The sequence below is a fragment of the Bactrocera dorsalis genome, chromosome 3 (assembly GCF_023373825.1).
Source record: "Bactrocera dorsalis isolate Fly_Bdor chromosome 3, ASM2337382v1, whole genome shotgun sequence".
Taxonomy (NCBI): domain Eukaryota; kingdom Metazoa; phylum Arthropoda; class Insecta; order Diptera; family Tephritidae; genus Bactrocera; species Bactrocera dorsalis.
Window position 1 is genome coordinate 59,954,883 of NC_064305.1, and position 25,516 is coordinate 59,980,398.

Here is a 25,516-nt window from a genome sequence, read left to right on the forward strand (position 1 = left end):
CTCCTTTCTAAGCGCTAGGTCGAAATCGGTTTTAGAACCGTAGAATCTTAGATAAATTTGTTCAGTATGACCCATGGAACACCCCCATCATTTTATTTTACTTTACGCGATTTTTACATTTTTTTTTACTTTTTGCAAATCGACCCGCCTTAACATACATATAAATCATGCTATTTAATAAAATATCTCAAGCATAGTGAATATCTTAAGCATATACTATATATTACATTATACAGAAATACTTTTACATATATCGTTACATAGCTTGCTTGAACATATATGTATGAGAATAATGGTTTGCATTAGGGTTATCCTTATATTTTAAATTTATCTCTAAAGCGGTTGTGTTTTCACTTAATATTAGTATACCATATATTGTATATGTATAGTATAAAGAATTTCAAGACCACAGGCAAAAATAAATGATTCTATTTTTTTGCTTACATTAGGGATAGCTGTTCTTACTCATTCCACGCATTTGGCTGAATTAATAATTAACAGCAATAATAATTATAATATATATTAGTAATATTATATAACCTTGTTTCTTCACTAATAATATAAAAATTAAAGTTAAACTAAGTGATGACTGAGTTATTTTCGAAATTAACCTCACTTATTGGTAGTAAAAAATATTTTCTGGAACTTCTTGACCATATCGATGCTACAAGCTGGCTTATGGTGTATACTTATATTGTTTTTTAACAGAAATGTATGTTTCTTAGACAGCTTACTTAAAAAAAAAAAATAATAAAAATAAAATAGTCATTATTCTATTAAAGTAAATTGCTTAAAATTTCTTTTTCATGGCATATTTTGTAAAGTATAAAATATAAATTTTTCAAATTTTTTTTTTTTTACTTTTTACTGTGAAAACTGTTTTCGAAAAATTACAGGTTATGTGAGTTTTTTTGAACGATATAAGATTTCTGTTTTATTAATGTAAACATAAAGTTAATTATAGTGTAATATATTATAATTTAAGAAAATTTCACCTCCGCAATGCATTATTGTTAGTCAATTTTTTATTGGCAGTACAAAAAGTCTTCACTTGGAACAACTTAAAAACATTACGCGAATATCATAAAACTATTTTTAAATCATATTAAATAGAAACAAAATAGACACACAAATTAAGTAGATATGCATACACTTGATAACGAATACAAGCTTATACAGTAAAGGCTGTCATAAAAGGATATTGATGATCTTGTCATATTATGAGCATGTAAAAAATCGAAAAATTAAAAAAAAAAATTATAATGACAATAATTCAAAATTAATATAACATGTTAGCATTCATAAAAGCAGAAAACCAAAAACACAAAAGCGGTCATGTGATAATAAAAAATAGGAAATCGACATTTTTTAACATTGCCTTCACATATGGGAGTTTTTTTGTTCGTAAAGAAACAAAACTGAGAATAAGTGTCCGTTCTTTTCAAAATGTCCATATGAGAGCGATTATATTTTATAAACAAAATTGTGTTCGAAAATAGAGACCACTTATAAGACATGTCTGTACATTAAAGTGAACATTCACAGGAGCTTTCACTGTATGCAACTTATAAGAAAGCACAAAGCAAAAAAGGAAGTGTAAGAATTGAATACAAAACTCATAATTCAAAAATGACACGAGTTTTGAATTTGAAAGAAGCGAAACTAAAACTATAACCTCCATTAACAAATAAAAAAGAGACAAAAACAAAAACTGAAGCACGTAAAATAAAAATGGGAGTACAATGAGGGCACAGAAACAGCATGGGTAAAACAAAAAATAGAAAAACATAAATTAAATGCGTTGCGCTTATAAATAACGGCGATTTACACGCTGCTGCGGTGACATCAATATCGAATCGCCATAAACTTGTGTATCAATTCCAGACGATAAACCGTTCGAACTATTGGGGCTTCGCCGTTGACCTGCAATGAAGATGTGCGAATACATTAGTGTACATGTGTGTGTGTGTATGTGTAAGAAGTGCACTACTACATATAAATGTCATATAATATATTTACTTGATTCGTTTTCGAAACAAGTTTGCAATTGAAATGCATGCACTTACCATAATAGGGTGACAGATTAGGATACATCTGAGTGGTCGGACTACCCTGCGAAGCTGGTGTGGTTGGTGTGCTCGTATTGCGCGACTTATTCTTCATGGAGGTGGAGAAAACTATACAAAAGAGAAAGAGAGAGAGAGAGAGAGAGAAAGTTTTGTTAGTGATATATTCTTCTTCTCTTTTTATAGATTAAAAAAATAAAATTATTACACGAGTATATAGTATAAGTTCGGCACATTGCTATACACTATGGTTGAAAGCTACTTTCTTGTCAAAAAACTACATATTAAAGTCACAACAAAGCTACGAATATGTTGAGTTCAAAACAACGGAATATGAGAATATCATCTGGAAATGCTAGACACTCTATCTATATAATTCGGCCAGCCAATTATTGATTATGCCAGTCTATTCGGTTTATATCAGTTTTCTGTTCGATTTGCCGCTCTTTCTTTTCGCTTACCAATTGACTATTGCTGCATTCAGATTGAAAAAGATAGGTTATTGCGTATTGCAAAGCGATATCGCTAGAGTTGAGTTTCTGTAAACGCTTTGAGCTGACTTTTCTCTCCAACTGGAACTAGAGACTCTCTTCCAACTACAGGTGAAACAAAAGTTAAGGGCGGTGTAGGCGATAAATTTCTGCATATCTTTGATTTCTCATTCATCTTCCTAGCGGATAAATTATAAGCAACGCTGAATTCACTAACAACCACCACTTCAAACTACTTTTAAAGATGCTACGATGCTACTAAACTTGGTTACCAAGCAAAAAAAATCTGCCTCTCTAGGCTGGTAACCAGATTAATCGAAATATCAGATGGACTGGCAAAAGCTGGATCAGAAGGGTGGAGGTATGACTCCAAGTACATCATTCACTGAGAGAGAGGCGGAGGTCTTTATGGCTTCACTGTGAATGGCGCTCAGTGCATGTCTAAAGTGAAGCCGACGTATGGAAAGGACATCTCGATGTTCCTATGAAGCGGTCGGCTTCAAGCAGGCGACTGAAGGATAGTTTCTACGAAAACACCCCAGCAGAAACTCCTTAACTGGGAGCATACGGGCCTCACTCCGTAGGTGCTCGCCCGGAGACATCAAGAGGCACCCCATTGTTGTCCGGTGTGCAGTATTCTGGCATGTATAATACTTCCTCGTCTGCGTTTCACTGCCAGCGTAGTTAAGGGACCGGCGGCCGGTGGCCTTGTATGTCGTATATTGGTTGGTAAGGTCAAACCTGTACTTCTTCGTGCAGTTTGTGAGTATGGTCGCTGTGAATTTAAAGGGGGAGAACGTAAGGCTCCGTGCAGCGCGGAAGGAATACCCGTTTACTTTTGAACACATGTCATCGATTCCATTGCCCGACGCCATTATAAAGCAATCATCGGCGTACGAGATAATAGAAATGTCCACTGGTAGGAGGAGGAGAGAGAATCGAAATGTAGATATTAAACAGAAGCGGGGAGAGGACACCACCCTGAGGGAAAGTCGGGGGTAGCAAGGCCTCAAGTGTCTTCACTACTGGAGTAAGGAATTATCAGGCGGTAGGATTCCCCTTTGTTGGTGGGTTTCCCAGGTTTCAGTAAAGGGACCACTCTTCAGCTCGATCAGCTTCTTGTAGAGAAGGATGTGAGCGAAACTTGATATATATTGCACTATTCATTATGTAAAAATCACACATAATGGGACCATATAAATGAACACAAGGTTAAGAAAAATCATATTCTTATTTTATTAACTTCCATACATGGGGCCTTTTAAAAACCTGCAACTTTAAATTAACCCCAGAAAATTTCCGCGAGCTTTAATTCTTCAGTGTTCTCAGTTTTTTTTTTTTCAAATTTACAATTCATATGGTGACCGACCTCCATAAAAATTAAATTTATTACAACATAAAAAGTTTTCAAAATTCTTTTCAATTCAGCGTAGAACTTTGCCAAAGAGGCAGCCCTTAATGGCAAGCAGTTTAAACATTTTGGCGCTACGAAAATTAAGCGCTCAACCCCCGTCAAACTCATATTTTATTGCCTTATTTATTAGCGATTTTTTCCATGCTCTCAACGGCTTAAAAGTGCCATAAAAAATAATCAGCGTCTATATGTAAATTAATTTGCAGAAATTTTGGTAAATTAATCAGGAAACTTTCTTAACTTCTTCAACCCCGGATGTGAATGACATGGAGATGGCCATAGAAGCCAAAATCAGTGGAAAAACTTTTCCCGAGTGTCACACAAATTTATAGCCAACACAGAAAACGAGTGCAATGAAAGAGCAGAGAAAATGAAAATCAAATAAGCAAAAGCTCATTTCTAAAATATGTTTAAGAGCAATTATGAGCATAATTACAAAAAAAATCAAAACATGCGCGGCACAAACTTTACTGGGAAATTGAATCAGAAGAAAAAAGGATAATGAAACACCAAACAGAGAGCTGCGTATATTAAATCCAAGAAAAAACTAAATATTTCGAAGGATCTTCGTTTTAAAACAGCGAGAGAGACTATATTTTTATTTAAATAATTGATATAATAGTTATTAAGACCGTGAAAACAATTGATATTTTCGATTAGATCAAATTTAATGTTCATGCATACGAAAGATGGCGCTTTCATTTGGAAATCCCGAAAGCAGACTCATCCCGAAAGCAGAGGCTGCAATCAGATAGTGGCATGACCTCTGGCGCCGACTAATAAGTCTAACGTGGATTAAGTTAGGTTAGATTATGAGACTCATCCTAACAGGGACCTTTGCACAGCTTACAACGCCGGTCCGTTTTATATACAAATCGTCCGTCCTATATACAAATTGACACATTATTTGAGACGTCCCAATGTTCGAGGAGAAAATGTCTTGAAGAAAGTTTCTATCTCACCCTGCTCCATACAACTTTAATAATTTGCGTCCATCAAGATTTTTGGCCTTACCGCATAAGTGTCCAATAAGAGTAGTTCGGTAGATCTCCAGTATTCTTGCAGTCACACAGGACCTGCTAAGGACTTCTGCCTGAAAACACTAAAGCGGTCAGGAGGGCTAAGAATGATGGAGAGCTTTTTACAGAAACACCCTTTTCAAGCTCCCTTATAGCTTCGATCCACCCGTGAAAAAGTTTTCTGCGCCTCTTCTTCAGTGTCTGTGCGCAGATAAAAGCCGTCACGAGTTGCTTCAGTGAACCAAATATTTAGGAATGCAATTGAAGTTGGAGAGAATTTCGGCGCATCTTCGTTCGAACGCCTCCACAAGCCCAGCATCCCTGAGCCTTACGACGATTACGGTTTCGTAGAGCGAAAACACCTTTTGGTGATAGTCCCCACTTTCTATCTATAGCTCATCCAGCTGTCCTTTCACTCTCCGCAGTGTTTGGCCTCTGGAAAAATGTTCTAGTAAGGAGAATCCCCCTAAATATTTCACCTTATCTACAGGTTGCAATTCAGAGTAACTAAATACTTTTTAACTTATTTAAGAACTCGTTTTGATCGGCTGAATCGCATGTTCTTCTCTCATTCCAGTGTGAGCGGGACCAGGCTACCCTTTTAGGCTAGTTCATCGACTTTGTTGTTACCAGCGTTTTCGCTATGACCAGACACCCAAACAAGTCTGATGACAAGTCTGATGATGCTTGATGCTAGTTCTGGTAAGGACAGATACCCTTTGACTAGCTTTGAGCGCACAGTTAGGTCAAATGTGAATCTTACGTCGGAAATACTGACAAGAATGGAAAGATAAGAGTTTGGAATGGACTCAGCAAGTGCAGAAGTTTATGTTGAAACCATTTTGAAAATATCTATTTGTTCCTAGTTCGAATATCAATTTTGATCTAACAAAGATAAAGCTATAGTACCGGCTGGTTTATACGATACCTTTCCTCTCAACATAAATCCAATTTTCGATATTTTGAACCCCGATAAACGGGAACAAGGCAGTCTAAAATCGATTGTAAAGTAAAAAAAATAATCGAAATTGCCTGCTCTAAAGCCAGCAAAGCGGAGACATACCGCTGACGCAAACTATTCACGCGTACATTAAAGCTACGCAAAAAGGGTTCAAGTAATTATGAAAACATTGCAAGCATTTTTGGCAGTTGTCGGAAAGCAAAGAAGCAAAAAATTACAAAAAAAAACAAAAACAAAGGCAGCGCAGAGAAATACTTTCCGAATTCTTCTGCCACGCTAACGACGCTGCCACATACTGGCTGCAAGGCAGGCGACAACGGAAGCGCCTCGTATTGTTGTCATAGCAGCTTCCGTCGCGAGGGTCAGGTCAGGCTCCAGGCCACTACGGGCACAATAGAAGGCGCTTACGAGTGCCGGAATGGAAAAGCACAGAAGGTGAGCAGCAGTTTGATTGCGTGGATGTGTAAGTGGAGTGCCTATGCACGTGTATGTGTGTGTACGTGCCAGAACTTGGAAGGGCGAGTGCGATGTGCGCGTTTCGGCGTGCCTGTGACCCAGAAAGTATGCAAGAAAAAAGTAATTAGGTTAATTTTTTTATAATTGAGGCAATGAAAGTGCGCGCAAGCCAGCAGAGAGAAGATTAAGTGGCATGAGTGGAACAGCTAAAACAAAAACAAAAAAAAAAATAACGGAAAACTCAGCAGCAGCGCGGCGACATTGGACAGCCAAAGTCGAAAGACGAAAGAATTTCAAAGGAAAAATTTACATAAAACGCAGCACACAACAAAGGGATGTGGCAATTTGGCAACTACAAAAACAATAAATAAGAAATTGCAAACACACACACAAAAGCCAATTCATTTAGCGCAGAGTTGCTGCTGTGGTTTTACGCGTTGCTTGACAATGTGTTCGACTATCAGCGAGCGCGTGCCTTCGAAACGGCAAAAGTCAGCGCCAGGAACTCAACAAGCAAGCGGGGAGGCACGGTAGCGGGAGTGACAAGCAATCGGTTATAGTAGGCTGCTGGGGCTGCACTGCACTTGTTGCCGTTTTACTGCGCCGCGCCGAGCTCAGCTGAAATTAAACACGCTCTAATACGCAACTATGCGCGCGCTCAGCTCTTTTCCACAGCAAATAACGGTATATTTTTATATTTGCTATTTTTTTCCACTTTTTTTTTGCAGTTGAAAAACTCGAATTCAGCTCGCTTACACGAGTTGCGCAAATTTAACTTCAGCAACAAACAGTCGAGTGCAAAAGTGCAGCGCCATCAAGTGGAATGTGACAGTAGAATTCCTATTTCAATTTAGTCAAGTTACTTTTTAGGTCAATTTTAACGCAAATTAGGCTTTCAAGGTAGACAAAGCGTGGGCAAAATAAATACGCGCGCACAGATAGCGAGCGCTAGATAGTTCCAAAGTATGCAAGCAGTAGAAAACACTAAAAAAAAAAAAACAAAAAAAAAGTTAAAAAAATTCGAAAAAATGCAAAAACGCAATAGATAAAATAGTTTATTTAAAAACGTTGACTCTTCGCAGTTGAGCAAATGCGAAAGCGCAAACTATTTTTTTATCTCTTAGCTGACGGTTTCGTAGGCATTCCTGCTTTTGAGTGGAATTAGTTTAATTAAGTACGATTTTGACTAATTTTCAGTATAAGGAATAGTTGTAAACAGTTTATTATGCGTGGAACCAAGGCTAAACAGATAGAAGTTATTTAGGGCGCGACTAATGGCTACTGAATTCGCCAAAAGCAGCGCTGCCTGCGTGTTTAAATAGTTTCGGTGGGTCAACTTGCAGTAAAGAAGGCCTTAACAAAGGCTAAAGGGTGCCTAAGCAAAGCTAGAAATTTGTTCTAATATAAAAGTTTGTCCCTGCTGAGTGATTGAGTCTGAGCTTCATACCTAAAAATTTCTAAATTAACACACAGGAATGCTTGGAGCAATGCTTCCTCACATTAATTTGACTTATAGAAGATAGTACCTTCTCTATTTAGTTTTGCATCTCGAATTATTTTCTCCAGTAGTAGATTGAAGAAGTACACGCACGATAGGGAGTCGCCTTGTCTGAGACCTGGTTTGGTATTGCACGTCGCGGAGAGGTCCTTCCCGATCCTGACGGAGCTTTTGGCATTGCTGAACGTCAGTTTACACAACCGTATGAGTTTTGCAGGGATACCAAATTCAGACATCGCGGCATAAAGGCAGCTCCTTCTCGTGCTGTCGAAAGCAGCTTTGAAATCAACGAAGAGGTGGTGTGTGTCGAATATCCTTTCACGAGTCTTTTCCAAGATTTGGCGCATGGTGAATATCTAGTCGGTTGTTGATTTACCAGGTCTGAAGCCACACTGATAAGGTCTAATCAGTTTGTTTACGGCGTCCTTTAATCTGTCACCAATACTCTCGACAGAACCTTATATAGGACGTTGAGTAAGCCTCCTCCCACGGTAGTTGGCGCAAATCGTGGGGTCTTCCTTTTTGTGGATTGGGCAGGGCACATTTAAATCCCAATCGTTGGGCATGTTTTCGCCTGGCCATATTCTACAAAGCAGCTGATGCATGCTCCTTATCAGTTCTGCGTATTGAATAGTTCGACCGGCATTCCATCGCCCGCCGCCACTTTATTGTTCTGCAGACAAGTAATTGCTATTCGAACTTCTTCATGGTCCGACAATGAAACGTCCGTTCCATCGTCATCGATTGGGGAAACGAGTTCACCATTTCCTGCTGTTATGCTTTGACTGCCATTCAGTAGGCTGGAGAACTGTTTCCTCCATAATTTTAGTATGGTTTGGGCATAAGTCACCAGATCACCTCTCGGGGTTCGACAAAAGTATGTTCCGGTCTTAAAAGCTTCTGTTAGTCGCTGAATCTTTTCGTAGAGTTTTCGAGCATTACCGCTGTCGACCAACTTGCTCACGCATTTCGGGCTCTCTTTTTCTTTGTCTGCAAATGCGTCTCGCTTCCCTCTTAAACTTGACTTTGACTACTTATAAGTCGAAATATCAGATACAAAATTACTCCGAAGTACTTAGTATGATCCTTGGTAGTTAACTCTACCCCGTTGAGCCTCGGAGTTTCCATACTGAGTGTTGTAGCTTCTTGCAATATCCATCTTACTGGCATTTATCGCTAAGTTAGCCTATACATCACGCTACTAATTGTGTCTAGGAACTTGCCCGTCACTAGTATAGCTAATAGTTTGGATACCCTTCCTTCAAATTATCCCAGAAGCTCATTTGCTACACCACCTTGAGGAATTAGGAAGAAAATATATATAACAAGCATTCTAACTGGAACCCGAGTTTTGACTCAGAATATATTTCCAAGTATAGAAAGACAGACATCTGATCCTTGAAGAGCGATAAATGAAAAAATCTGAAATAAAATCACACAGTTAGACTTTTTTTGTGGGAATACGTAAAGTCTAAGGTCTATGCGGACAATCCCCTTCCGATTTAAGTCTTGGAGTAAAACATCACGCGTGTCTTTCGCCAGTTCCCAGTCGAAATGCTCGAACGAGTCAGCCTCGGCGAACATTTGAAACAGATAACTTTCATCAAATTCGACGTTTCTGTGTTTTTTTCTTCAAAAAAGTAGGGAACCTCGAAATAGACCACACTTTAGAAAAGATTTTCGAGGCGTGAAAGAGTTCTAAAAATGCAAGCAGGACTCTTTAGCTAATATCAAAACCTTCAGCGATTTAGGTAATATAACAAACACCGATACGCCAATACCAACTTAGCTTAGGCCAAGTACAAAAAAACTATCTTTGGACAAAAGTCAAAAAAGAAAATTTAAATAAGCTTTGTTTCACATTTAGAGAGACTACCATTCCGCCAGAGTGACAATAAAAACTAAAATAAACACTTGTGTCGGAGATCTCCTTAATAGAAATCTAATTTGTTATAATTACTTCTTGAAAGATTTACCACTGAGCTGGGGATCAACTAACACAGACAACACTCCGTGGGCTGCTCTGCTGGCAATTTCCGCATATCTAAGTTTTAAATGTCCGCCTTGGAAATCTTACAACACAATAGCTTGTAACATCTCATTGGGCTGAGGTCAGGGAGTTTCTACAGCAAATAATACATAAGCGATCACACAGCTTGATTGTCGATTGGCCCACGCTCCGCAGCGCAGGGCACAACCAAATCCTGGGCCCAGTTTGTCATGACTTCACCTACGGAAATCGCTGCAAATAGATTTTGCAAAATTAGCAGCGACAACCACCAGCCAATTAGATGAACAGGAGCAGGAGCAACAACAACAGCAGTAACAGCAACAGCAACAAGCAGGAGCAGAGGCACAACACAAACAAAAGACTAAAGGAATTAGTCGGTAAACTTAAGCCGGTTGACCGAATGTTGAAATGACTGAATCTACTGACAAAGTGGTCAGGAGAGTCAGGAACATACTGACTCCGGCAGTTATCTCTGAAGTTGGTGCACACTAAATTGAGTGTGACACGCAGTGTGGAGACAATGCCACAAGCCAATAATGATGTTGCAAGTAGGTGGAGGTATCAGCAAGGCGGTATGAGTGTGTTGCAGGTATCATTGAAACATCATACTGATACCAGGTAATCAGTAGCAGATGAATGGTAACAACAACAACAACAACTATGACATCCACTCATCTAATTGGCAAAATACACTGGCAGTTAGGAAGTGAGACCATGATTATTGCAGTGCCGCAGTTGAATGCCTCCATTAAATATTAAAATGGAAAGCTAACAATGAGCTAAGCACATCTACACTCACACGCACGCATATACAAAACCAGAAATTTACCGAAAGCCAGCCAACAATGGAAACAGCACCGAGTTGTTAACCCAATTCTCGAAGAAACCTGAAATCTTTTTAAAGCGCCGGATGTCGTAGGAACTCAAATGCATACACACATACATATAAATGAAAATGTATACACATACACACACAGCCACTCACACGCATATCGCACACAATCGTTCTGCTCTAAGGTAATTTTGATTGTGAAATACCGCCGCAGCCTCCTTGCCAGTCACAGCCCTTGCTCCAGCTTCAAAGCCTGCTCGTACCGGTCCAAAATAGTCCAATGTGACGTGTGATGAAGTGCGCAAGTTGCATTGGCCAACAGCTGCAATCGATAACTTAGGCGGTGACAGCGTGTGCAGCTAGGTCAGTTGTATACATAAATTGCAGCGCCTGCAAGTATGCTTCTGCTGACACAATTTGGCATAATTTTCAGGCAATTAGCATGCCGGTGTGATTCTGAATATAGTATGTAAAGCATACACACAAACACTCTGCGCTGAGCGAGGAAACGGAAAATTTAGTACGGCATAGCGAGAAGTGGGAAATCAAAAATGCCGGCGAACAAAGTAAATCAGCTGTGACTACGGCCAAGATTGTTCGCAGAGACTTCACAGTTTAATGAACTTTATTATTTTTTATTTTTTATTTAGATCTAGATGACGCAAAATTCTAATATATGGCTGACCGACTGCACTAGTGGCCGAAACATGCTTCTTGAGGAAGAGAGTCAACCACAAATTGGATTAAATAAAGGAAAAAAATTAATCCATAAAGCAAATGGACACATGAACTGTAGTATTTTAAACGTGATTGCTCCACTTGGATTGAGTCAATTATCGTTAAATAATACTTTTAGTGATATTATTGTCAAATCCTTCCCTAATGCCATTTTTAGTTCACTGTAGACAAAGATATGATAGTAAACTATCCTGGAAATACTATGTGAGGTTCTCCAGGAAAAAAATAATTTCATACTCGGCCCTCGAGAGGAAGTGAGAACCCTTTAAATATATTTGTAATAACAAATTATATAAATAAAGGAAAATTACTTTATCCTTGATCGCCTATTAGAGTCTTGGGAGAAGTTTCAGATACAAGGCAATCACTATGTCTGTATTGTGGGCCTTGGAATATGCCCCTTCTCATCCGGCGAAAAGCTAGGCATTCGAATAGAGCATTTCATCATCCATGCATTCCGCCCAATCCATTTTTCCCATTTTCTGAAGGTGGAATCTTAAGGATAAGTGCCCTCTTAGGTTCTAACATCAATATTTATCTTTGCTGATTTTGTCTCTAACATAAGTTACATTTGACCTCTTGTGATTATAAAGGCATTTTATATATCCGAGAGCACCTACAGTTCACGGCTTAGATTCATGACTTTGGTGAGTTCTAGGTAGTGTGGGTGTCAGACGACGCACCTAGTTCTTTATGTTGGCTTATTCAAAGTAGAGCACTCATTATGAAACTACGCGGACTAAAATCCGTTCTCTATCATGTTCTTAGCAGACCTGATGAAGTTCATAAATACAAAAGGTTTTGTGCAACTTCCGAGACATTGCCAAGAAACTCTTGACCGGTTGTTGCGGTTTTCTTCCTATACAAAGCCCTGAATTCGTATAATATAAGGAGACGGGGATCTGTTAGCACTCTTACCGGAATTCCAATGCCATAACAATAATTTTATTAATCGACATGTGCGGCCCATATTCCATTCATGCCACATTTGTATGCTTGTTGAGCAAGTTAGGGATTGACTTCACCAAAACAAAGTTATACTCGTATCTATTACATGTTTGTCGATCAAATATCTATTTCTAGTTGACCGAGGCATATACATATATGATATATTCCCCCATTATCAAAGTATAGTTTTAGGGTGGTGCCTGCTCTGGCTAGTTCATCCGCTGTACAGGTTCCAGGAATATCAATGTATCCTTGAAATAGGATGATAGATCCACAAAGAGTTCAATCCATTATTCACCGTAAGAAATTTTAGTGATTTCAAAGCTACTTGGATATGTGTATCTTCCTTTATTGGCGTAGACACCGCTTACGTGGTTATAGCCGAGTTTACAACAGCGTGCCAGTCGTTCTTCCTTTTTGCCGTTTGGCTCCAAATGGAGATTCCAAGTGTATCCAGGTCCTTCTTGTGGAGTGGAGTTCTTTCTCTTCCCTGCTTTCCCCGACGGGTACCACGTCGCATACTTTCAGAGCTGGAGTCTTCTTGTCCATTCAAACAATATGTTCTAGCCAGCAATGCCGTCGTATATCTCGTACAGCTCATCGTTCCATCGACTGCGATGTTCGCCGTTGGCATAACGTTAAGAACTATACATCTTCCGCAGAACCTTTCTCTCGAAAACTCGTAACATCGACTCATCAGATGTTTTCATCGTCCATGCCTCTCCACCATATACGAGATATGACAATTAAGTAATGAGACTGATTCCATAAAAACCGTATATTTGAAAATTATTCTACAACTCTGCCATCCCCTTCAAAGTAGTCCCCTTGGACAGCTATACAGCGATTCCCGCGCGTTTTCCATGCTTCGTAACATTTATGAAACGGTTCGACTGGGATGCCCGCGAGTACCTTCGTCACGGCCGCCTGGATGTCCGTAATCGACTCAAAATTGGTTCCGTTGACCACCAAAATCGGTTTTAGGAAACAAAAACAAATCACAGGGCGACATGTCGGGCGAATAAGGCAGCTGTTGCAACACGGCAACAGAGGCCAAATACTGGGACACGCTGAGGACGATTCCACGGCTATCAAAAAAGGCAATAATCATCGTGTTCACCTTCGACTTGCTCATGCTACAACCATGCTACAACCATTGTGAGCTTTGGCACGACTAAGAGAACTATCACCATACACTCTTACAATTTTAGCGTACGTTTCCGAAGCTGTTTCGCCCAATCTGGCGGAAAAATTTATCGCGACGCATTGCTCTTGATTTCGTTTTTTCCATTTTCGTGACGAGCACTACAAACACACGTCTACTCAACTTGACGAAGCAGGCGAACTATACAAGCTAGAGCGATGGTACATATATCAATGGAGAGGGGAGGGATGCCGGAAAAAGAGAAAGGGTCACAGGTTTACTACAAGCGCAGCAATAAAATCAGTCTCATTACTTAATTGTCAAACTTCGTATATAGCAGAATGGGAATAATGAGTAATTTATAGAGTTTGGTCTTTGTTCTCAATTGCCTACTCAATCCCAAGTAGGATTGGCTACCTCTATGTTATATATAAATATACATATTTCTTATTGTAAATTCCTGTGACCTCCGCTTGCAAGACACTGCAGTTGAATTTTTCTGAAAATAATTTGGACCCCTTCATGGTCCTTTTTCACCTCACCACTGTCTCGTTCCTCCCTAGAAGGGACGGCAACATTAGGTACCGAATGAAATCTCTTATTAAAGACAACTGAGGGAATCCCGGTCTAATAGATTGGACGCCAGTTCCTAACAGAACTAAATAAATCAAGATCTCTCATTATGTGCTTAAGAGAATTTGGCTTCAATTAAATTACTTAAAGTAGTTAAAGACTGGAGGTGGCAAAATGTTTGTTTTTTCCCTAAAGTATTCGCTCATAAAGGAGGGATCGACAGACTTAACACCCTTGGCGACATTCGTGTTGTGTAACTGACATATCCGCTCGGAGAATCGTGTGTTGAAGACGAAACGAAGCTTTGAAAGAGATATCTTATATAGGTTGCATCATCCAAATTGATACGAAAGAAGAGAGAAAACATAAAAAAGCTACTTTTTTAAGAGCGTCACATCCTGAATTTTTAAATTTAGATTTCGTATTGGCGAACTGTGTAAACACACCAGCGACCGAGTCAAAAATATTTTTCCACTTCCGTCAAACTTCGACGACCTACTTCGAGACAACAACTTCGGTAATATAATATAAGGCCGCGTGTTATCAACTTCGCCGTTGAGTTCAGTTGCATTTTGATATCCCCACAAACGCCAACTTTATTTTGTTTATTTTACACTATGAAACCAATCTGCACTTATAGCGTTAAAATGTGCTTTTAACACAATCTCATTACTTTGAAAAATTAATTTGCACAAAACAAACACTCACTCACACACATACACTCACACACTTGCGCGCTTGGATAGCCAAATTTTCGATGCATTAGTGCCAACAACTAGAAAATGAACTTTTAAAGCCACCTCCAGCAGATAGGTAAGTGGTTTCTTGGCAATTTCGAGCGACGACCGTCTAAGTACAACTACAACACACTCCGCTCTTCTGCCAACCAAATTACGGCAAATTCATTAGCACACCTTAATTTCGCAAACTTTCCGCCTACGTTGCTGCCCCCTGTCCGCCTGTGTAACAGTCGCAGGCGAAGGACAAGCGGCCGAGTCCTGTCTGTCGCACACACCCTACACTATAACGGCATAAACAAAAGCAACTACTGCCAGGCAAGCAACCGACATTTGTCTTTAGAGGAGCTGCCTCACCAACAACAACACCATCAACACTGCTACCACTCATGCTAATGCGCCTTCCAGGTAGTCTAGCATTGAATTGGAAATTAATCATCGAGATAAAGTGACACTTGACGCCATGTGAATATTTACGATGTTGGCCCAGCACCGGCGCTATAAAAACAAACAGCAAAACCAACAACTAGGAAATTGAAGCTAAACAAAAACGCACAGGCTTCTAAGCAGGCGATAATTACAAACACAACAACAAAAGTAAGGAAGTGCTAAGCACGGACGGAAGTGTGAAAAACTTTCGCAATTTGTGTGGATTTAAGCCGGGAGCGATGTTTTGAAAAATTTGCCGAGTTTTCATTAAAATTGTTGCTGTTCTTTCTAAGGAGTAAGTGCAAGATGTGACTCAATGCTTTCGCACATCAAATAAAAGTGAAAAATGAACTCCCCTAAGTATATTTAACTATTTATGACCGAGGTTAATAGTTCAAAGACAATTAGAGAGATGGAATATGAGGAACAACTTCGATCATATTAGTCCTAAATTCGCATTCAGCTAAGTTTTCGTTACAATGTATACGAAGATTATATATTATAGATTATATATTTATAGAATATTTATTTATAGCTTCAATGATGGAGGCTACTGTAGTACTAGAATTCATCATAAGGGGGTCTCTCATCCGAGGCTGTTTTCTTCCCTTCGTTAGGGGTGTTTTTTACGGTGCGGGTCCCAAATCCAGCGCACAACCCTGGGGAAAGATGTTTCGCCTTCTCACTTCAGCTCGCCTTCAAACAGATGTTTTTGGTTAACCAGAGTTAATTCAATATTTACCAGGTTTGGTCTCAATATTTTCAGTGATCTTAAATAAGATTTCAAAAGAACTTAAGCGGTAAAATTTCACTTTTTCTGAAAAGTAGGCGTGGTTGTTGCTCAATTTTGACACTTTTAAATCGCGTTGAGAGGATACCAAGGAGATATAGTCTAAAAAATGTATACCATAGTTCGGTGGGTGAAGGCGGTTGGCGAACACTGACTACATGACTCCACTTTTCAACTGGGAAGGAAGGTACAGAGTAAACATAGAAAAAGATGCCTGGGGTGACTCTAAACATCTATATGGATGGCTCGAATAGGAACAATGAAGTTGGTTGGGGAATATACTGTCCAGAGTTCGGCATAACCCCGTTAGGCCAAGACCCGAAAACGAGATCTACATTAGGACGGAAGCATGAGAAAAAAATCAAAACCCGATGAAACCAGCTCCCTGGATGTAAAACTCCAAAATCATGTGCAAAACGGTAAATCGGAAGTACAAAAAATTCTTAGTGGCACTCCATAGAAGAGACTAGTGGAACAAAATCGGAATACTAACTGGTCACTATCTGATGGCAACACATGCCCGCCGGATTGGACTGATAGATCGAGAAGACTGCAGAAAATGTTTGGAGCAGGGCACCGTGGAAATAATGGAGCATCGCTTGTGCACTTGTCCTACCTTGGCAAGATTACGCTGTAAGCATCTGGGGTCCCCATAGTATGATACACTGGAAGAGTTATCGATAGTGAGGCTGCAGATTCTGGTATCGCAAAGAACCAAACTGGTCTATGCGTGGCTTGACTCTCTACTATCTCTTTGATGCCGACACGATAATTCTGAAGCTTCTTCGATGTTATCGTCATTTACAGAGATGAGCTCACGACCTTCACTGAATGATTTGTACCATACACTTCTATTCATGATAAAATATGTTCTCCAAAATACTTTTGCAAAATTTGTAACGATTCCGTGGCTGTGATCCTTTTCAGGTCTTACAAATAATCGTTCAAACAAAAAAAAAATATTAATCCTATGTAACATTTTGCGAGGTTGTACAAACTGGAAGATAACCGTTAACTACTGTTATTGTAGAGCGGCGGCATTAGCAACAGTAACAGTTCATATTTAGTCGACAGCTTTATTATGCCGTCCTTGAAGCCCTTGTTGCCCACTGTTTATATAAATAAATATTCAGTTGCATAAGTAGTAAGGAATTATAGCGCACCATGAAAGGCGAAGGATAGCCATATACTATAATCATCAAACAAACTATAATACAATCCACGCAACAGCGACAAAATCTAACGTTTGCATAGTTTGTCAAGTCGTTTATCCAGCGTCGCTGCCGCTCGTGCTTTATCGTTAACAATTTGTACGCAGCAACAACAACAACAGCAGATGAATTAGTTGTGTTCGTCGTCGCTGGGCCCGGAGCACGCCACATGTCCAACAAATACAATAAATTACACCGGACAGGTAATGCAGTTAACACCACCCAGCGACGCCGCCTTCGTGGGTCGCAGTTCTTAGCGTCTTCTTAATGAAGCGACAGCGGATGCAATTTTCGTTAGAGGTCATTAATTAAATAATGTAACAATTTGTATGTGATTTTTGTGATCTCTTTTCAAATTCAGAAGCGATAATAAATAGTTTGGAAGATAACTATTAGCGCGAGTCTATATTATTGTGACTAATGAGGGAGCTGGAGCGCTTACGGAATAATGCTGATAGTTATACGGCAGCACTTTGAGAAGGCAGTATGATGAAGAATGCAATTAAAACATTCACTTTGTCGCTACCAAGCTGGAGTTTTAGCGATTATGGGAAATTATCATTAGAGGAGGGCGATCCAGGTTCGAGAATTTCGCAATTCTGCCTGACTAAAATAACTTTTCGCGTTGGAAACATTTTTAAAGAGCAGAGAAGATTTTGGAGGTTTCATACCTAAATAAATAGTTAATTTCTCAGTACGCTGCGAACGAGACTAGGATGTCCGAAAAAATTGGGAATACCAAATTTGCACGACAAAAAAGCACTCTTCATTCATGGACAACAAATATATTTTAACAAAGATGATAAAACTCGATTTCTTTTGCATGGCCACCACGGGCACGCTTGCAAAAGTCCAGACACTGACCCAAAATTCGAAGGTTTTCAAGCATAAATCGGCCGATTCTGCTGCAATTTCACGTTCGATATTCGTACGATGTTCATCAATTGTCGCTGGCTTGTTGACATAGACCATAGGCATGACGTAGCCCCACAGGAAATAATTAACAGTGTCAAAACGCACGACCGAGGCGGACAATTGAGTGGGCCATCTCGTGAGATAACACGTTCACCAAACTTCGTTTTCAATAAATCTATTGTGACGCCGTCCTGTTGGAACCACATATTGTCCAAGTCCAATTCGCTGTCATTCAGCGGTGACGATTCCCATTCAGAGTAACGTGCCGGTCTTGATCATAACGGAAGAAGTACGGCTCAATGACGCCACCGGCCCATAAACCGCACCAAACTGTAATTTTTTCAGGATGCAATGTCGACTCATGTGGTACTACCCGACCATTAATGCAAATTTTGCTTATTGACGAAGCCATTCACACAGAAATGAGCCTCATTTCCGGATCATTTTCAAGTTGTTGCTCCACCTAATTCACAAACATGCGACGATTCTGGTGGTCAAGCTGCTTCAGTTCTTGCATCAATTTGATTCTGTAAGGATGTACGCCAAGATCCTTTTGCAAAATTTGCCACAACAATGTCACAGAGATGTCCAAAACTTGAGAACGACGTATGAGAGACTGATTTGGGTCTCCCTCAATTGACGCTAACTCAGCAATATTCTCAACACTACGGGCACTTCTTTGTTTCACTGACAGGGGAACTTTTGTACTGTGCCTAACCACTGTTGGGTGGAAGGTAGGTATTGTCATCACATGCATCTAATAGCACAGAGGACGCATTGAGGTTAATAAATACTTGTAATTTCTTCATCTTGAAGTAAGAATTTAATTTTTCAATTTTTAATTTCGATTTTGGAACCAAATTTTTAATCCGAGATGTTGGCATTAATTCGGTTTTTCAAAAGTATAAGTTAAAAGAGATCCAGCGCCCTTAAAAAGCCGCACGCCACTAATTAAAATTTCGCAAATAATATGCGGCAGTGAAGCGCCAAAAGCTCAATATTCTTCCACATAAATTTTTGAACTTGCCAAACTTTCCGGACAAAGTCGCCGCATGGGATGAAGCCTTTTTCTAAAACATGTGCACTAATTGATTTAAAATAAATCTGAACACATGAGAACAACAACAACACTAAAATTTCTAAACAAATCTGGCAAAAAGTGTTTATGGTAGCTAGCAAAAATCTGCACGGATTGGAGCGGCGCCAAGCACAAGTGCAGCCAGCTAACCGAAGAGGCAGCCACAAGTGGAAACCACCATTGAAAATTATTAATTAAACTTACCGTCAGCGTTGATTTCCGTTGTGCTCTGCTGTGGACTCAGGAATACATACACTGCAACGAGAAAGAGAGAGAGAAACGGTGAGAAAAGTGAGTATGTGTGTAAGAATAGGAAATGCAATTAATCAACCCAGAAAATAACAAGGAAATACATAGAAAGCAAACATATGCTGACAATGTTCAATGGTTGTGTGTTCGTGTTTGTATTGAAAATTTCAAAGAAAAGTAACAAAATAAAAAAGTGAAGAGCAAATTCTGCGAAGTGTTAGCGCGAGCTTTATGGCGTTGGACGCTTGCGGGAAGCACACACAGACCAGGTGGCTAACAAGCTGAGCAACAAACAAATTGCTATGAAATTAAAAACGCAAAAAAAAATGACAAAACGTTAACTTCGGCTGCACCGAAACTAAAATACCCTTCACAAGTGTATTCTTTGTAGCATAAAAGGATATTTTTCTTGATTTAAGTTTATATCCGAACTCTATGTTCTAATTGTCCGATCCGAATTTTTATTTTCGCTTATAGTGGCATTGCCTGTAATAAAACAATATGCGAAATTTCGTGACGATGCCTTGTCAAATGTGAAAGTTTTCCTTACATGGACTTGAGTTTGATCGATCAGTTTGTATGACAACTATATGCTATAGTTGTTCGTTATCGGCTGTTACGACAAATGGGCAGCTTCTTGGTGAGAAAAGAACGTGTGCAAAATTTCAGGTCGATATCTCAAAACCTGAGGGACTAGTTCGCATATATTCAGACGATCGGGTAGACAGACATGACTATATGGACCTAGCTCGTCAAGCTGATAATTTATACATATGTATTTTTATTATATAGGGTCTCTGACGTTTCCTTTTGGGTTTTACATACATCGCGACAAACTTAATATGGTGTACCCTGTTCAGGGTGTTAAAAGGCACAGTAGATGGTGCAAATCGAAAATCCATCAAGCGTAACAAAATTTGTACAAAAAAGCGCTGCAACAAGCTGTTTGTTGTCAACGTGGAGTACTCGTACAATATAAAGAGTGATTTTTTAAGAGCTTGATAACTTTTTTAAAAAAAAAACGCATAAAATTTGCAAAATCTCATCGGTTCTTTATTTGAAACGTTAGATTGGTTCATGACATTTACTTTTTGAAGATAATTTCATTTAAATGTTGACCGCGGCTGCGTCTTAGGTGGTCCATTCGGAAAGTCCAATTTTGGGTAACTTTTTCGAGCATTTCGGCCGGAATAGCCCGAATTTCTTCGGAAATGTTGTCTTCCAAAGCTGGAATAGTTGCTGGCTTATTTCTGTAGACTTTAGACTTGACGTAGCCCCACAAAAAATAGTCTAAAGGCGTTAAATCGCATGATCTTGGTGGCCAACTTACGGGTCCGTTTCTTGAGATGAATTGTTGTCCGAAGTTTTCCCTCAAAATGGCCATAGAATCGCGAGCTGTGTGGCATGTAGCGCCATCTTGTTGAAACCACATGTCAACCAAGTTCAGTTCTTCCATTTTTGGCAACAAAAAGTTTGTTAGCATCGAACGATAGCGATCGCCATTCACCGTAACGTTGCGTCCAACAGCATCTTTGAAAAAATACGGTCCAATGATTCCACCAGCGTACAAACCACACCAAACAGTGCATTTTTCGGGATGCATGGGCAGTTCTTGAACGGCTTCTGGTTGCTCTTCACCCCAAATGCGGCAATTTTGCTTATTTACGTAGCCATTCAACCAGAAATGAGCCTCATCGCTGAACAAAACACGCGCGCGAAACACATTTCGAACCGAACACTGATTTTGGTAATAAAATTCAATGATTTGCAAGCGTTGCTCGTTAGTAAGTCTATTCATGATGAAATGTCAAAGCATACTGAGCATCTTTCTCTTTGACACCATGTCTGAAATCCCACGTGATCTGTCAAATACTAATGCATGAAAATCCTAACCTCAAAAAAATCACCCGTTATATGTTCGGGGTTGATTCCAGCAAGATAAATACAGTGGCCCTAATGTAATTTATTAATTTTATTTTAATCTTTAAACAACGCGGACAAAAATCTACTCTCCTGGTTCTAAGGACGTTCTGTCACATATTTAACCTATCTTCTAAACTCCTTAGAATCAAATGATAAGTTTACAGAGGGAGCTGACAACCAGCTGCATTTTCGAAGTCATCGAATGAGGCTTACCTCTAAATTATTACGGATTACTGTACAGATGTATGGTAGACCCCGGTCCCATTTTTACTTATTAAAAGTCGCTTGAATTATTAAACGTCATAAATATTTTGTCAAGAACTGTCTTAAGCTAATTTAGTTATATTTATAGCAGAAGGTTAGAGCTGAATTAGCTCAGTAGGAACTAAACCTTTAGAATGGCTTAAGCCCCTCTCCGAAAATAACCAAAGAAGCACGTTTAAGGTATTAATTATATCACCAAATAGTTAGTTTTTATTTGCTCTCTCTCTCAAGGACCGCAGAACATACCTTGTGGTAGCATAATGTAGCAGAAAGAGTGATAAAGCTAACAATGTTTTATATACGAGGAGGCCGATGCTCGGCACAACCTGGGGGCTCTCTACCTCTCTCATGCACTGGTGCTACACGACTATTGTAAGACCAATTCTGATCTACTGTACAGTAGTATGGAGGGCAGGCGTACGGAAATCCACCTGCTGGAAGTCAATGGAAGGGGTTCAGAGGCTCGCTGCGCTGTGCATGACGGTAGCTTTAAGAACAACTTCAACGGCGGCTCTTGAAGTGGTACTAAACACGTCGACCACTTCACAGAAAACTGCGCAGCAAAATCGGCGAGAAAACTACTGGCTGCAGGAGAATTTACATAAAGAATCTTCGGACGTAGCTCGGCGGATAATGGCGCTTTGACAAACACCGACTACATGATCCCACTTTTTAACTGGGAAATTAGGTTCAAGTACACTGGAGTAGGTAACGATAGTGAAGCGTCTGTTAAAAATCGGGTCAAACGCAGGCATCCAAAAGGATGACTACTTCTGATGGACCTAGTAACTTCATCTGATATAGCAAAGGACTAAAAGTAGCCTATGCGTGGTTCATTCGTCTACCAGACTAACCAAACCCAGTCTAGTCTTTATTTGTAAATGTTTCATGCTTTGACCTTTCCGAACTTTGATTGGTTTGATTAACATTAGCAGGCAGCACTAGGATTAGCGTTTAAGACTCCTGTCGACATGGACAAAAAGCACGACAAGATGTCTTCAAATAACTGAAGATTCTACAATCCAAAAAGTAAAATAAAACATAACCTTACGTTCAGATTATGTGGTAATTCCAATTAACACACAGTTATAGCCAAAATTCAGAACCACAAAGCCCTCATATGTATTAAAAAGAGATAATTCGAAAAAAGAGCATTTATCAGCCTAGAAGAACTATTGGGCTCTCATGCTATGATGTCTGAGTGCAGTAGCAGACGCGAGATGTCCGAAAATTATAAATAATATCTAAAATTGGTTAAAAGAGCTATTATTCAATTTGGAACGGTCCTTATCACATAACACTGGGGTCCACATAATTGGAACGCAACTAGATTTATAGCCAGCCGTGAATTGACTTCTCAGCAAGATTACACGAGCCGAGCTCATTCATTGTTAAAATATTGGGGTCGTGAAGTCATTGTGTTATAAGCTTACAGAAACCATCATTCATCTAGGGGCAATGATGAACGTATAACTTGAAAGTTTAAAAAGCTCCTCATTAAACCATCCAACGAAACAAAAAGTCGCCTCTACACAGCAAACTCCCTGAGACAAAAGACCAACACTGACGGCATTTGACTGGAAATGCCCACGCCATTAAGGTAGCCAACGAAGCTTTGTTGCTACAACTGGATTTAGTGGAGCGACGTAGAAATCCCGGCTGCCGCAGCCACAGGTGTACGAGTACACCAAAAGCGTAAACGGAGCACACAAGAGACCCACCCATTGTGTTGGCGCTGCCGGTGCGTTTCCATGTCCTGTGTATTGTTTTGTGCCTGTTCGTTGGGGCGTCAACATGGCAAAGTTGTTTATCAGTTTTAGGAAATATTTTTGGACCGAGTACATATGGCGGGCGTGTGGGCTTAACGGTATGGCTGCCGGTATATGGGTTTGTAATGCCATGCATTTAGTTGACTAACATGCTATGTTGTGTTGTGTACATTACTCAAACACACGCATATATAGACTCATATGTGTAGTGACACTAATATTTAAAATGCAAAAACAGCGTAGAGTTTGGGAAAACATAGAATCTCGTTAGGTACTTGAGCACTACAAGCGCCAAGTTAATTGGTTACGCAGCCAAAGCCGGAGTGTTTAGGTAAAACAAACAACAAGAACAATATTACAACAGCAGCAACGATAAAGCGGTCTCGTGGCAGCCAGCAAATGCACAGTTGACTATCTCTTGCCCACCAACCAACAGTTACGCCCACCAAACGGCCCTTTGCCGGTTGCTGTTCATACTCTATCCCTTCCCCCTACTTCCAACTATCCACAGCCACTGGCGCACAGCTCTAATACTCGGTCGAGTAAGTTGCAATTTTTGCGCGGCTTAAAATGTCGACAGCCAGCAGGCTGTTGCATGCCACTAAGTCTGCGACCACTACTGATAATAACAGTAAAGCTTTGGACTGTCAAAATGCTTATCGACAGTTGGTTCAATTTGCGACGCGCATTTCAGGTGGCGATAAGTGTTTTGATGGCGGTCACATTCAAAGCCGAAACAAAAACAACAAACACCAAAACAGAACTTACACGCTCGAAACTGTTTAAAGGTAAGCATATGTCGCACACTGAATGTCAGGTGATAAGCTGCAACAACAAAAAACTTAAGCAACTTCGGCGAGCAAATACGACAAACCCTAATGAAGGTCGGTTGAGATAAATTGAGCTTGAGGCAAAAACAATAAAACGGGTTTGAAAACATCGAAAGTATTTTGAACAGATATTGTACAAATTATCGTATGACGGTAGTTAATGTTGGATTATAACATTATACTATTGAACACAACTTAACTTGGTAGTAATCCAAAAATAATCGAGACGGCCAATAATTGTCGTAAAAATAAAGCGAATGGCATTATTAGCAAAAACAAAAAAAAACGTTGCACCGAAGCCAACGGGTGAGCCAAGTAGAAGTACTTTTTTCAATAGCCTTTTATGTAAGAACATTTTCAAATCGCATCAACTGCAAGAAAGAGCTAAGTATAAGACCATTGGCTTACATAAAACACGACAAAATATCTGTAATCACAAGGATATATCTATGCACACCCTGCCCTTGGCATTATACCAACCAATACATACTCGTGTATATCTTTGCAAACTAATTTATTGCTAAAGTGCCAATTTCTAAAACTTTGCACACGCTGCCTGCCGCACCAAAAACGCCGCAGAACAACGTTCAATGGAAAATGTAAAATAATTTAGCTACAAGTAGGTGGAAGAAAAACTGAAACTTAAACCGAAAGTTCTCAAAGAAAACTCTGAACTTTTGCTACTAAAACGAAAAAGGCGTATAAACGCTAAGTAAGTGGCTAAGTATGTATGTATGTAACTGAGTATAGTGCTCAGCGAACCGGGCATTAGTGAAACTTACACCAAACAGTGAATCCCAGCGCGACCAGCGCTGTGACGATGAGCCCAATATTCGACACTACCTTTACGAAAAACGATGATGAATTGCTAAACGGTTGTGCGGAGCAAGTTTGCAGCAGCGTGTTGGCGCCCAGTATGGGGATCTGGAAGAGAAGAGAGTAAAAGTATTGATTATACAGGCATTGACTGGATGGAAGTACAGCAAGTGCGGATACAATTAAAATATACATGAGAAAAGCGGAAGTAAGAAATTTGTAGAATAAAAAATAAAGTTGTAGTTTTATCGGGGTTTAAGCAGAAAATAGTGCAAAACGATTTTCATAGTCAAATTATTTTAGCTTTGATGATTGTGCTATATCTAAGTCTATACTCGTATAAGTAAGTGATGG

At 39.6% G+C, this 25,516-nt stretch overlaps 1 protein-coding gene across 1 annotated transcript in view; it reads right to left on the minus strand.

The window, feature by feature from the left end:
• Window positions 1–815: 815 nt before the first annotated feature.
• The window catches only part of LOC105221947 (nuclear pore membrane glycoprotein 210), a 112,978-nt gene continuing 88,277 nt past the window's right edge, over window positions 816–25,516 (minus strand). Inside the window, exons 22-25 of the mRNA XM_049451708.1 lie at window positions 25,129–25,270; window positions 19,516–19,566; window positions 2,067–2,177; window positions 816–1,923 (exon numbers count right to left, since the gene is read on the minus strand). Coding sequence (XP_049307665.1) covers window positions 1,808–1,923; window positions 2,067–2,177; window positions 19,516–19,566; window positions 25,129–25,270 — 420 coding nt within the window. The 3' untranslated portion in view covers window positions 816–1,807. The remainder of the gene's footprint in view (window positions 1,924–2,066; window positions 2,178–19,515; window positions 19,567–25,128; window positions 25,271–25,516) is intronic.